The sequence below is a fragment of the Alosa sapidissima genome, chromosome 24, assembly GCF_018492685.1.
Source record: "Alosa sapidissima isolate fAloSap1 chromosome 24, fAloSap1.pri, whole genome shotgun sequence".
Classification (NCBI taxonomy): domain Eukaryota; kingdom Metazoa; phylum Chordata; class Actinopteri; order Clupeiformes; family Clupeidae; genus Alosa; species Alosa sapidissima.
Window position 1 is genome coordinate 7579595 of NC_055980.1, and position 12750 is coordinate 7592344.

The window sequence follows — 12750 nt, forward strand, 5'->3', positions numbered from 1 at the left end:
AGTTCGCCTTTTCAAACGCCGTCAGGACTATTAACACAATAACGCAAGAAGCAATTAGATTGACTTTTTGAAATGGCAGTCAATTATATCAGCTGTGAAAGGAAGAAGGCGGGGGGGGGGGTGCGCTGATGGGTGGGTGGGGGGGTGTTAGGGGATTGGGGTGACTGTCTGATGATAAAGTAGTTTCCCTCCCCATTTCCTGATCACAACAGACAGGACCTTTTTTGCATACGTTTTCACTCATGCCTGCTTTTAGACAGCGCAAAGCATGCTGGGAAGGTGGTGGCTCAGCGTGAAGATCTGCGCTTATATGACCTTTAGCTGAAAAACTATATGCCAAGAGCTGAGCAGGTTGCTGCGTGCTATGAAATGGTAGGGTATGTATCGCCCCCTTTATTTTTCAATGTAGGTCAGTGGGACTGGGTCAAAATGGTACACTTACACAATCTAAAGAAGGAGCAGTGTCAGCTAAGTGGCGTTAGTGTGTGTGTGTGTGTGTGTGTGTCTGTCTGTCTGTGTCTGCGTGTGCTTGTCTGTGTGTGTGTGGCATATATGTTTGTGCTTGTGTGTACATGTAGATGAATCAACATCAGTACCAACAGTGTTTGCAGTGTTTTTTTCCTCTTACCGAGACGTTTTTGGGTCAGTTTTTTAATAATTGCTTTGATCATTATGAGAATAACAAGGATATCTTTTTTCACTCTCTGGCAAACACACACACACACACACACACACACACACACACACACACAGGATCACACGTAGTGTCAGACTTATTATTCTAATGGTGCTTCACAGTAAACGACCCAATACAAAACAGCTGCCGAATGATGTATGCAATTTGATTTCTAAGTATGAACAGCCTTGTGTGTATGTGTGTGTCTGTATACACAGGGCCTTGCATTCTAATATAGAACTGTATGACTGTGTTTAGACAAACAAGAGGCGCCAATGCAGAACTGTGTTGTCAGGGAAAAAAAGATTGTTTAGCCATTTGCCTTAGTTCATTATGCAAACATGCAGCGAGCCATAAAAAGATTATGTGGATATTAATTATGTGGTTGGGCTTAGTCTTGGTGAAGGAAAGTTGTTTTTGTATGAGTTTGTTCAATTCCTCTCTTTTGTCTAGCAGTGCTTGTTTTCTGAGAGACAATCATGTTAAATTGTAGTGGATTTATGCAGAGATTCAAGTCTTTGGGCAAAAATGCCCTTTAAAGAAGTCAAATGTTCCTTCTTTAACTGGATTGTTTAGTGCTTGTAGCCTGAAGCGGAGAAACAAACGGAGAGAATAATAATACAGCAAATTTACAACTGCAGTGTAGGAGCTCTCTCAATCACATGTGCGCGCATGTGCACACACATGAGCACACACACACACACACACACACACACACACAGACAGACATGCGCACCCACGCATGCACACACAGATACACACACACACACACACACACACACACACACACACACACACACACACACACACACACAGACAGACAGACATGCTCACGCATGCACGCACACACAGATATACACACACACACACACAGACATGTGCATGCACGTACGCTCGCACACATGCACACACAGATACACACACACAGACACAGACATGCGCACACATCCACACACACACACACATCCACACACACACACACACACACACACACACACACACACACACACACACACACACACACACACACAAACAAACACAGGCATACTGTACACACACACACACAAACATATACACACACACACACACACACACACACACACACACACACACACACACATACAGACACACGCACACATACAGACACACACACTCATCAGTCTAGCACCACTCACAAGTGTGGAGTTTGCACTTTATTTGAGCAGTTAGGAATGGCACTCTGGCCGAATTGAAGAGAAAATCGAAAAACAAGTTTAGGTGCAGAAGCGTTTAAGGCCACTTGGTGGAATTGAAAGTGCTGTTTTGATGAAAGTTATTCTGCTTGATACTCTGTGCCCCTTCAAGTAGCCTACGAGATGAGTTGTCAGGTCACATAATAGACAAGAATTGAAACACCCTCCTCTAGTTCAAATCATAATAGGAGTCACACCAAAAAGTCTATTCGTCAGAAAATTAAATGATTCCTTGGGAAGATACGCACGCACGTACTGTATGCACACACGCACACACTTTCTTATAGAATTCTCCATTCACTTTTAAATTTGTATGTCCTATCGATATCGACATCAGCACAGCAATACTGAAAGGCTACAATGACCAGTCCACAGTGTCTTGTTTGCCCAGCTAACGGAGGTGCCACAGCCTCAGTGCTGTAGTCTTTACTCCTGTGTTTGCACATGCTGCCGTTACCACTGCATTCCAGGAGCTCATTTCTAGAGCCAACGTGTCCCCTGACCCCACTCCAAACAGTAGCGCACCCCCACCCCCCCCCGCGCCGATATCCCATTAATGTTTGCCAACGACGCCCTTGTCAACAAGCATCGAGACGCACCATTCCTCAGCCACCAATGCCAGACATGAGGGATGATGGCTTCATCCTCGTTAGTCTCTCTTTCTTTTTCTCTTTTCTCTCCCTCCTCTCTGTCTCTTTCTCTCTTCCTTCCTCTATCTTTCCTGCTCTCTCTCTCTCCTTCTCTCCACTATAGTGCAGGAGTCTGTGACATTTCTCCATTATCTGTGTTTACCCGTTTATTGATATGCCTTTCAATTTTCCAGGTCTATTCTTGCACACTGGGGGCTTTGATGACTCTGCAGATGCCCCCTCTTTGATGGAAACAAACCTCTGATAAAGAGGACGTGGGGCCCAGAGCTTTTCCCCCCACTTTTGATTGCTTTGAAATGACTGCGGGATGAAGGGAATTTGCCCTCTCTCTCTCTGTTTTTGTCTCTCTCTTTCTCTTTGTCTCTCTCATTCTCTCTCTCTCTCCTCTGTCTCCTTCTCATCTGTCACTTCTCCTGTGCTTTTCTATGCCCTCTCTCACACACACTTTTTTTTCGTGGCGGCGTAATTATATTATGGTAAAGAGGCAGCCAGGTGAGGCAAGCAGGAGATTGGCATCACAGCCTGACAGATTATTGGCATGCTTCACCAGACCCTGATTTCATCCCTTGGATCCTGGACAGCGTTTTGAAGTCAGCATCCATTTGAATATGCCTTTTGGCACAACCTTGACGGTTTAATAACTACAGAAATGTGCTGGTTCTCTGTGCGAATGGGGCAAAAGCCTGGAGCTTTCTACCAGTTATTTTTGCAGCAATGAGCAGTGTCAGTAAAAGCATTTTTCACACACGTAAATATGTTTTGATTTATTACTTTGTCATGTGTTTCATATTTTCATTCCACAAATCCATTTTTTTCTCTAGCCTGTGTAGAGCCAGAGAATCCAATCTTTATTATTATCTCCACAGAGCAAGCAATTGCCGCAAGATGTTGACAGAGTAGACCAGGTGATTGCCAGTTATGTTCTCGCCATGCAAAAGAAGGAGGTGGTCTCAAAGCTGCTCTTATACTCCTGCTGGTAATATGGGCATAGACAAAGCACTCAAGTAAACATTACTCCTTTGATATTCTCTGGACTAGATAGAAGGGTGTCTTTTTTTTCTCTGGGTTTATGATATGTTGAATAGACATATTCAACATATCATAAACCTTACTTAGCCAAACAATATTAGATTCACTGGAGTGGTTTGGCAGTTTCAAGCAATATCTCCACCCATCACCCGCGTGAACAGTGCCATAATGAGACTAGTAGTGTATGTTTTAGTTGTGCGGGGGGTATTTGATGCTCTTTTCCCCTCGAGGAGGGGTCACGCAAACACTCCCCATCGTGGGTATCTCTTCTCCATGTGCGTCATGTTGCACATGAACCATGGCATGGTAGAGATCCGGCGAGTGCTGTGAGCTCCATGCACGTGCGGGCGCTCTCGGGGGCACATCGCCGTGTTTAGTATGCAATTTCACGTCTGACCGTCAAATTGGCCACGTCCCTGTAATTTGCAGAGATGGCCTCTCTGATGGAATGATACGCTGCCTTTTTGCCAGAGTGTCATGCATGGCAAACAGATGTTGCATCATGGGAGAAATGGAGCCCAGATTGCCGTGATCACTACGCTTTCATTATTATGGTTTGTGATGCCCACCCTCCCCCTACACACACACACACACACACACACCTACACACACACACACACACACACTGGCACACACACACTCACACATTTTACTCTACCGCCAGCAATGCATTGTCTGTTTCTTCTTAGCAGGTACCCTAATGTAGCGTGTGTCACCAACTTTGTTCCTTGATTTTCTTGGATTTTGTTTGTGTGTGTGTGCGCGGGTGTTTGAGTGCCTGTGTGCGTCTACTCAGGCTGTTTTATTTGCTCGTAATGGCGGAGCTGCCAAGAGTGACGCTGTGGAGAGGTAATCAGTCCTCTCCAGATGTCCCTCACGGAAGCCTCAGCTCTCCAGGGCTCAGTGGAACAACTTGGCTACAACCAAGCACATAAGCGTCTGTCTGAGAGCGCCGAGTGGCAAAAGCAACTGGCCTAAGCGCCCCTCGCCTTCTTCAGGACATGGGCTGATCGTTTCTCTCTTTTGTTCTTTGCTGTCTTTCTTTTGCTCACCGTCTGTCATTCTCTTTCTTCTCTCTTTCTTTCTTTCTTTCTTTCTTTCTTTCTTTCTTTCTCTTTCTCTCTCTTTCTCTCTCTCTCTTTCTTTCGGTCTTTTAAATGTGCATCGCTGCGCGTGTTGGAAATTGTAGCTAGCTCCAGGCTTTGATGGCTGTTAGGAGCGACTAGGTTTGCAATGATGGTTTGCCGTTTGATGGCTGATGGAGAAAAAAAAAAAAGAGGCATTAATGTCACGGGCATGGCTAATGCGCTAGCCTGCAATTGGCAGTGTTTGAGGGGCCGCGCGTCAGAGCCTGTCCCCCCTGCGAGCTGTCGATGGGGCTCAAAAAGACGCTCTTTGTCCGGGCGTGCCCGCCTCTCAGAGGCGTTGGCTCCCCCGCTGTTTTGATGGAGTCCAGCTGTGGGGGAATTTAAGCTTCCATTACCACTCTGTTTTTTAATCCTCTCCTCTCCTCTCCTCTGTGCCCCTCTCTTCCCTATTTGGATAAAATTGCGCGACTGTATCCTATTTCTCCGTGTAACCGTGTCTTCGTCGCACGACTTTTTGTAGCGTGCAGCTCAAAAACACACTCAAACACACTCATCAAGTTCCATGGTCACGGTCCTTTTAGATTGATCTGAACCTGTACCTGAGCCACACACCAAATAAGCAGGACCACAATTAGGGTTGGGCACCGAAACACGGTTCTAATATGGCACCGGTGCCGACGCAAACGGTAGTAACTGCATCGAATAACAACGTGGATTTCGGTGCCCCATTTCGGTGCTTAAATCGCGTTGTTTTTTTTTAATTAATTTTTTTATAGGAGGCACCACTGCATGCCATGCGCCATCTCTAACGTCTTGCTCTGATAGCAACACACCCAGATAGGCTACAGTTAGCTAACAAACACTGGATGTATAAACCAAAGGGGTGCATCACATAGGCGAGTGGACAGTATTTGACAGCTTGCATGCGCCCATATCACGAGCTTCTGTCAAAATCTAGCATATTGGGCCTAACTACACACAAGCAAAAGGCTATGAAACAACATCAACAGTATACCTTACACAATATCCTTGCTAATGCGCTAACTGGCATTTATTTGAAATGTTCGGCAAAGTTGTAAGGTGAAATAGTTGGAGTTTTCACATTGTGTTCTAAACAACATAATGGCATGATATTGATCTTTCTTGTGCATATAGCATCACAATGAATATGAAGATCATGTTAAAAGTTAGCTGGCAAAAACATAAATATGTAGGTTACATACCTGATGTCACTGAGCTGTCAAAGAGGCTACTGGAACCATCTCCGAGATTCTCCGTATGTTATCGCTAATTAACTCAGCTGGTGTTAGCGCATAGCCATAGTTGCTGTTGAAATGCCTAGGCCTACTAGCGCTGGGAATCTAAACACTTCAACACCGACATAATGTAGCCTTACATGTTCAAAACTATTGTGTGTTATGGGGGAAGACATGAAATTTCTTTAAGCATTTGGGAACACACTGAAATGAATTAACTGGAAAGCAGTCTTTGTTAGATTAGCTTGCTTGCAAATGCCATTGTCCATGACCTGTCAGTTCTATGGCAAGCGGTTTTAACATACCTTATGGCAAACCGCCTACACTGGGTAAACTTCAAAGCAGAGCTTACCATTGTGTGCATCCATGGCAAGCTGTTTTAACATTTAAATGTATTATGCGTAGGAGCAATGAGATATTGATAGTAAATTGAATATAACAGTTCAATTTCATGTTCAAATTTGTCTTATCAATACAAAAAAGCAATTCATGCTTTAGACCATTTTAATTTAAAAACAAAGTACCGGTTCAGGCACCGTTTCGGCACCGGAACCGTTTTAAAAGTATCGATTTAGCACCGGTATCGGATAAAACCCAAACGATACCCAACCCTAACCACAATGGTCCGATTGGGATTTGTAGACAGTTAGTAGTTGCATTTGTAGAGTTTACTGGTCAGCCAAAATCACCAGTATGCATTATACTGCATTATGTATATACATTTCTTTTTCAGGTTAAATAGTGCTAATATAGAAGATGTTTTTTGTTTATTTGTAGGGCATATGCGGTGGCCCTGATGAAACCTTTTTGTGGTGTGTTTGGTAGTTTTGTTTTGGTAGTGTGTAATTTGATTGTGAAGGTTTTATTTGGAACTTACAGTATGTGTGTTAATGTGTGGTACTCAGCAGCTGTGAGAAGTGAGCAGCTTGGATTTGGACTCCCACTAACAGACACACACACACGTACACACATACATGTGTACACACACACACACACACACACACACACATACACACACACACACACAGAGAGAAATGTTGCTCATACAGCTGTTTGATATTACCACAACATTGGTTCAGTTATTATAGACAAGATGCTTCTGCAGTTTCCAAAGTTTGTAGTGCACATACACACACTCTTTCTGAGACACACACACACACACACACACACACACATACTCACATACTCATCAGCATTTATTATTAAGTCCATATCAGTCACAATGGGCTTAATCTCAAGGTGAGCAGAAGTGTTGGCTGAGAGGAAACAAACCTTAACAGTTGCTGAACATAGCAATGTGAGATTCGAGGTGTGTGCTTGCATTTGTGTGTGTGTGTGTGCTTGCGTTTGTGTGTGTGTGTGTGTGCTTGCGTTTGTGTGTGTGTGTGTGTGTGAGGGAGAGTGCTGGAGCATGTGCATAGCCCATAGAGGATCTATAGGCAGGCGGCATCCTGGAGATAAGCCTCTTGCATTCAGTCACCTGTTGATGCGGTGTGGACCGGCCGTGATAATGGCCATCCATCAGGGTCGGTTGACTCCTGCGCTCATACACTCTCAAGCCATTGGAAAAAAAAGTGGCTAACTTTAGCGCGCTAGGCTAACTAAAGACACAGAGCCTCAGTATCTGCAGGGGAGAGATTGGCACCCCCTCCCTCCCCCCCACCCTGCACCTGCATCTTATCTGTGCGCCTGTATTACACTGATGCTTAACGGAAGTGGCCGCCAGACTAATCCTCCAATCGCTGCTCCCCCAATCAATTCTTTTCTCTTCAAGGATGGGAATTCAGTTATTTTCTTTCTGTCCAAGGGACGGGATTAAAACATGGGGAGATGCAGGATGTTGTTTGGGGGGCTTTATTTTCAGTGTGAAAGCTCGCCTCGATCTATAGTGGGTTTCTCTTTTGTTCTTATTGCTTTTTCTCTCAGTCTCTCTATCGGTCTGTCTCTCTCTCTCTCTCTTTCTCTTTCTCCCTCTCCATCTCCTCTTCTCTCTTTGCTTATGTAAGTGCTGTGGAGCAAAGTGGAGGGGTGTTTGGAGCTAGTTTGTCAGTGTTTTTAGGGAGAGAAAAGTGCTTTTCCTCTTCTTTCCCATCCTTTTAATTGAGTTTTTTTCTTCTTCAGGGAGTGAAATGATCCACGGCATCGTTCATCTTGAGAAATTCTCTCTTCCCCAGCCTCCACAAAGGACCCCCCCCCCAACCCATCCACACACACACACACACACACACACACACACACACACACACACACACACACACACTTCTTCCAAAAGTTGATTACACCATGTTTGCAGGCTGCGATCAAACTAGTCTAGGCCTTGTATACTTTAACAATTGAGCAATGAAGGGCTTTTGAAAAACAAACGCAAAGACAAAAAAAAAAAAAACCCAAGTTTGAGCTTGCTACAGCTGTCCCCCATTTTAGTGTGTAATCTGTTGTGTGTTTTTATCGTCCCGTCCACCCCAGACAAATAATTATACAAAATAGCTGGTCATAAATATGTGTTTATCACCCATGGGAAATAATTGTCGACCCCCCCAGATAAATAAACCGTGGTGAGAGACACGCATGAATATGAAAACCATTCATGGGTACACACACATACACACACACACACACACACACACACACACACACACACACACACACAAACACACACACACAATATGTCCGCTTAGTCACAATGCTCTCTCTCGGCGGTCCCCCGAGCCTGTTGTTCAAGCGTTGTCCTGCAGGTGCACTGTCATTCATTATGTTTTTAGAATGGCTCTCATGCTGCATGTTAAGTGGTGCAACCGATCGGAGCAGTCCTCAGATAAACCCGTCTCCTTGTGTAACGCCTGTCCTCCATGCCCTCTCTCCCCCCCCAGCTCTCCCCATCATGCGCAACTGTGAACCACCCCCACCGGCACCGACCTACCGGGCGACAGGAGACGTGGAGGAGTTGTCTGCCAACTATGAGCGTAAGCTCATTGAGGTGGGTGACCCGTTTCATGTAGAGTTCAAACAGAAATGTTTAGCTGTTGCTAAACCAAATGTTAGCAGTGACCGCAATGAGAGAAATCACCATAGGTATTTCTGTCCTTTATATCAAGGCAACGAAGGAAGAGCCCTTGAAAAATAATTCATTTTGATAGCTCTTTTTCCATGATAATTCAGCTCTTAAATCCCTAATGAGGATAGTTAAACAAGAGTCCTTCTTAGGAGAGCTAACCTTACTAAGAAAGCTATGTGGGAAACTATAATAGATACAGTAGAGTACTTACTTTCTCCAAAATGGCCAAAAAAGTATCCATTATCCTACCATTTCAGACCATCATTTTTCCACTGTGTTCATTGTGGGGAGTAGAGCCCTTTGGGATTCTGTCGAGGGGGAGGTGCATCGCTAATTAACGTTGATCAGAGTTGTATTGAAAATGACAGGATCAGCTTGTAGTGCGGGTAACAGGAAGTGAGCTTTCTAGATTTGAACTGACAGCAGCAGTGAGAAGAGCCAGCTGTGAAATCAGATGAACCGAACCCTGTTGGGAGAAGAGCCTTCACATCTCGGCCCCACTCAAAACGAGATGTGTGCTCAAGGCGTGGTGACTCTCTCCTTATGCTTTTTGATGAAAACTAATAGAGCCATGGTATCCTTCTAGTTTTTTGAGTAATTGAAAGTAGTGTATTCATTTTTTACTACTTGTTTCACTTTATTTATACATGGGGGTATTTAACAAGGGGTTATTTTATGATGGCGTTTTTCTTTTTATATTACTTAAACTCCTTACAACTGAATGTTTTTTCTTATCTCAGTTGAGAGTTCCCAGACCATAACCATGTGAAATTGTGAGATATAGTTTGGCAGCGCCAAGCTGCTGGACCGGTAATGTTTTTTTCATCTTTCTCCTGTTTTCTACACTTTTAAATGTATATAAAATGTCTCAACAGTTTTTTCTCAAAGTTGTTGTCCTAAAGAGTACACTTGAGTTCTCCAAAGCCCTAAGGTGTCAGAATGAAGCCATATTGTGGAGATAAATGCCTTGTCCACAGCACATTTGCTCCACCCGTGAACTAAGCCAGATGACTTCGCTCATCAGTAGTTCCTCCTGGCTCAAGAGCCCCAGTCATTAGCTAAACCAGATTTTTGGCACAAAACACAGACAAGGATTTAATTTCCAGAGCTTGAAGTCTCTCTCCCGGAAGACAGTCTGGTCGTCGGGCGGAGTGACCTCCAGTTCATGATTCAGCAGTTTCGGTCGCATTAATTTGACCCAGCAGTTGTCGGTTATGACGGATGGATTAACATAGACAGTGAAATGTTTATTTTTTTTTTGTCTTGTCATTTGAGAGAAATTATGTTTTCTAAAACAAATTTTGTGAGGAGTCCATATGGGATGATTGACAGCAATCACTCTCCCCCTGTTTGCTTCTAGGAGATTTAAATAGCCCTTTCCTGTCCACATCGCATGCTTTAGCATTGGAAAGGCTCCCATCTCATCCCCATGCTCTGTTTCATTAGTAACTCTGAGCTCACATTACCCCTTATCTGTAGCCGGTTGTCAGCTGTGTGTCCCAGGACATTTCAGGACCATGGCCAGCTCCCAGGCTAAACATGCTTATTCTTAGAACTCAACATCAAGCATTCTGACGGGAGAACTAGTGAGCTTTGTTTGAAGCTTATCTGGTGATACATGTGCTTTTGGTGTGAAGCTTACATGTGTAAGAAAGAGTAATAGCCTGTGTATTAGTCACAATGTGTATAGACCGCAGGACAGTGTTTTATGCAAATAATAATAAAAAAAGACATGTATCAACTGCACCCGTGTTTTAACCACAGGGCCCAATAGCCCAATGAGTCAGAATCAGGTTGTGATTGAATCATAAAGAAGAATGAAGAAAATAAATGCATTTCCATGTATAGCCCGCTCCCATATATTAACCTCATAGCTGAAGAAAGTTTGCAAAATCAACGTAGAAACCTTGGTTAATAGTTGTGAAATTATGGTATTGGTTAATGAGTCTGCTTATGACACCAGGGTTCTGTCTTTCTGTCTATGATTGAAGGTTCAGGATAAACGTTGTCATAGCGTTTGTGGGTTTGCAGGAATATTTTTATACTTCCAATGTCTGGGTTGTTTAAGGTGAATGTGACAGCGCATCCTCTCTGTGACTGCACATATTCGTGCTAATTTGAGGTTAGTGTGTGTGTGTGTGTGTGTGGGGGGTGGTTACAGCCACCCGAGTGATTCCAGAAGAGAGCGACAGACACTAGAGGAAAAAAAAGGGATGACCCTGGATAATGAGCTAGGCATGAATAATTCATGTATGTGTTTATATTTCTTTAATGAGTCATAATTCTGCTTATGTTTGGGGAAAAACTCGCCTTTCACTTATTTATGTATTTATGTATTATGGAGTTTTTTTCTTAGAATTCTCATTTATTCATGTGTTCGGCAGTGTCTCTGACACTTTCAATTGAGCTTTCCCGATACACAGGACATGAGGTAAGCTCCCAAACTTCCGTAACTGATGTCCGTACTTCCTCTGCATCTAGCAAATTTCTCGCCTTTGAGTCCTCCAATATTCCATGATGCTGAGGATCATTGTCTCCAGAGAAGAAGTGGTGTGTGGGCCCTCCCTCCTCCTCCTCCTACCTACATCAAGACCTAATGGGGAAGAAATTGAAATGGAGCTGTGGTACCAGTAACCTACATCTATTCATAGCTGTAAAAGTCAGAGTGAAGGATGAAGTATAGCTATCCATCTATTCTTAGGTGTGGGTGATGGAGAATGATGGGGCTGTTGCATTTTAATGTGAGAGGACTCCCCATTCTCATTGATTGGTGTCGGAAACTTCATCCCTTGACTCTTAGTTCCACGCGGGCTATTTTAAGTTTATTGACCTATATTCGAGAGCGGATCGGATCTCAAGTGTCTCAGGAGAAACTGTGTGTGTGTGTGTGTGTGTGTGTGTGTGTGTTTGTGTGTGTGTGTGTGTGTGTGTGTGTGTTTGGATGTGTGTGGGAGTGGGTGAGTGATCGCACACACACCCACACACATTGATTTGCCATAAATACCTCGGAGACGTTTGGATTACGTTTGAGATGTTGGATTACGAACCCGCCTCAGTCTGCTCCACTCACAGGGTCGCCATTTTCCCTCCTGATTCCGGAAATGTTCAACTTTTTCTTTGGTCCCTTCCGCACATTTCTCCCCCTCGTTCGCTCCGCGTTTCCTCCCTCTCGATTTCTACTGACCCATTTACCCACATTGGGCTGTTCCCCTGTAAACATGGCGACCCTGAGTCTGTGTACGTAGTGTAAGTGCAGAGGGTCTGTCCACGCTGACCGTGTCCTTCAGCAGGTGTCAGGATATGTCTGTCCAAGTGCCTGAGCATCTCTGCAGAGAATAAAAGAGCCACAGGATCTCGCGCCGCCAGCAAACTTCGTGTCTGTTGGCATGGCGACAAAGAGAGGTTGAGCAACATCCTTTACTCTGTCTATCTCTCTCCCTCCCTCCTCTCTCTCTCTCTTTCTCTCTCTCTCCCACTCCCCCTTTTCTTCTGCATGGCTAGAGAGAGGTATTGACCAAGCTATTGAAATCAGGAAGAGGTCAGGCTGGTCTATTTGTTTCCACAATGGCTCGTCTCCCCTCAGCATGGACAACCAGGACACGTCAGCAGAGGAGGCTCCCTGTTGACCTCCCCCAAACCCACCCCCCTGCGGGCCAATCCCAGCTCCTGCAGCCACCCCCCCCCCCCCCCCCCCCCCCGGAGCCCAGTGGTGCAGTGTTTGTGTAGGTGCTGGAGGCCGGTAATTTATGAGACGCGAAACACTC

At 44.6% G+C, this 12750-nt stretch overlaps 1 protein-coding gene across 3 annotated transcripts in view; it reads left to right on the forward strand.

The window, feature by feature from the left end:
• snx29 (sorting nexin 29) overlaps nucleotides 1-12750 on the forward strand; it is a 103788-nt gene that overhangs the window by 41330 nt on the left and 49708 nt on the right. For all 3 annotated transcript variants that reach the window (XM_042082059.1, XM_042082060.1, XM_042082061.1), the window contains one exon: nucleotides 8802-8908. In XM_042082059.1, coding sequence (XP_041937993.1) covers nucleotides 8802-8908 — 107 coding nt within the window. The remainder of the gene's footprint in view (nucleotides 1-8801; nucleotides 8909-12750) is intronic.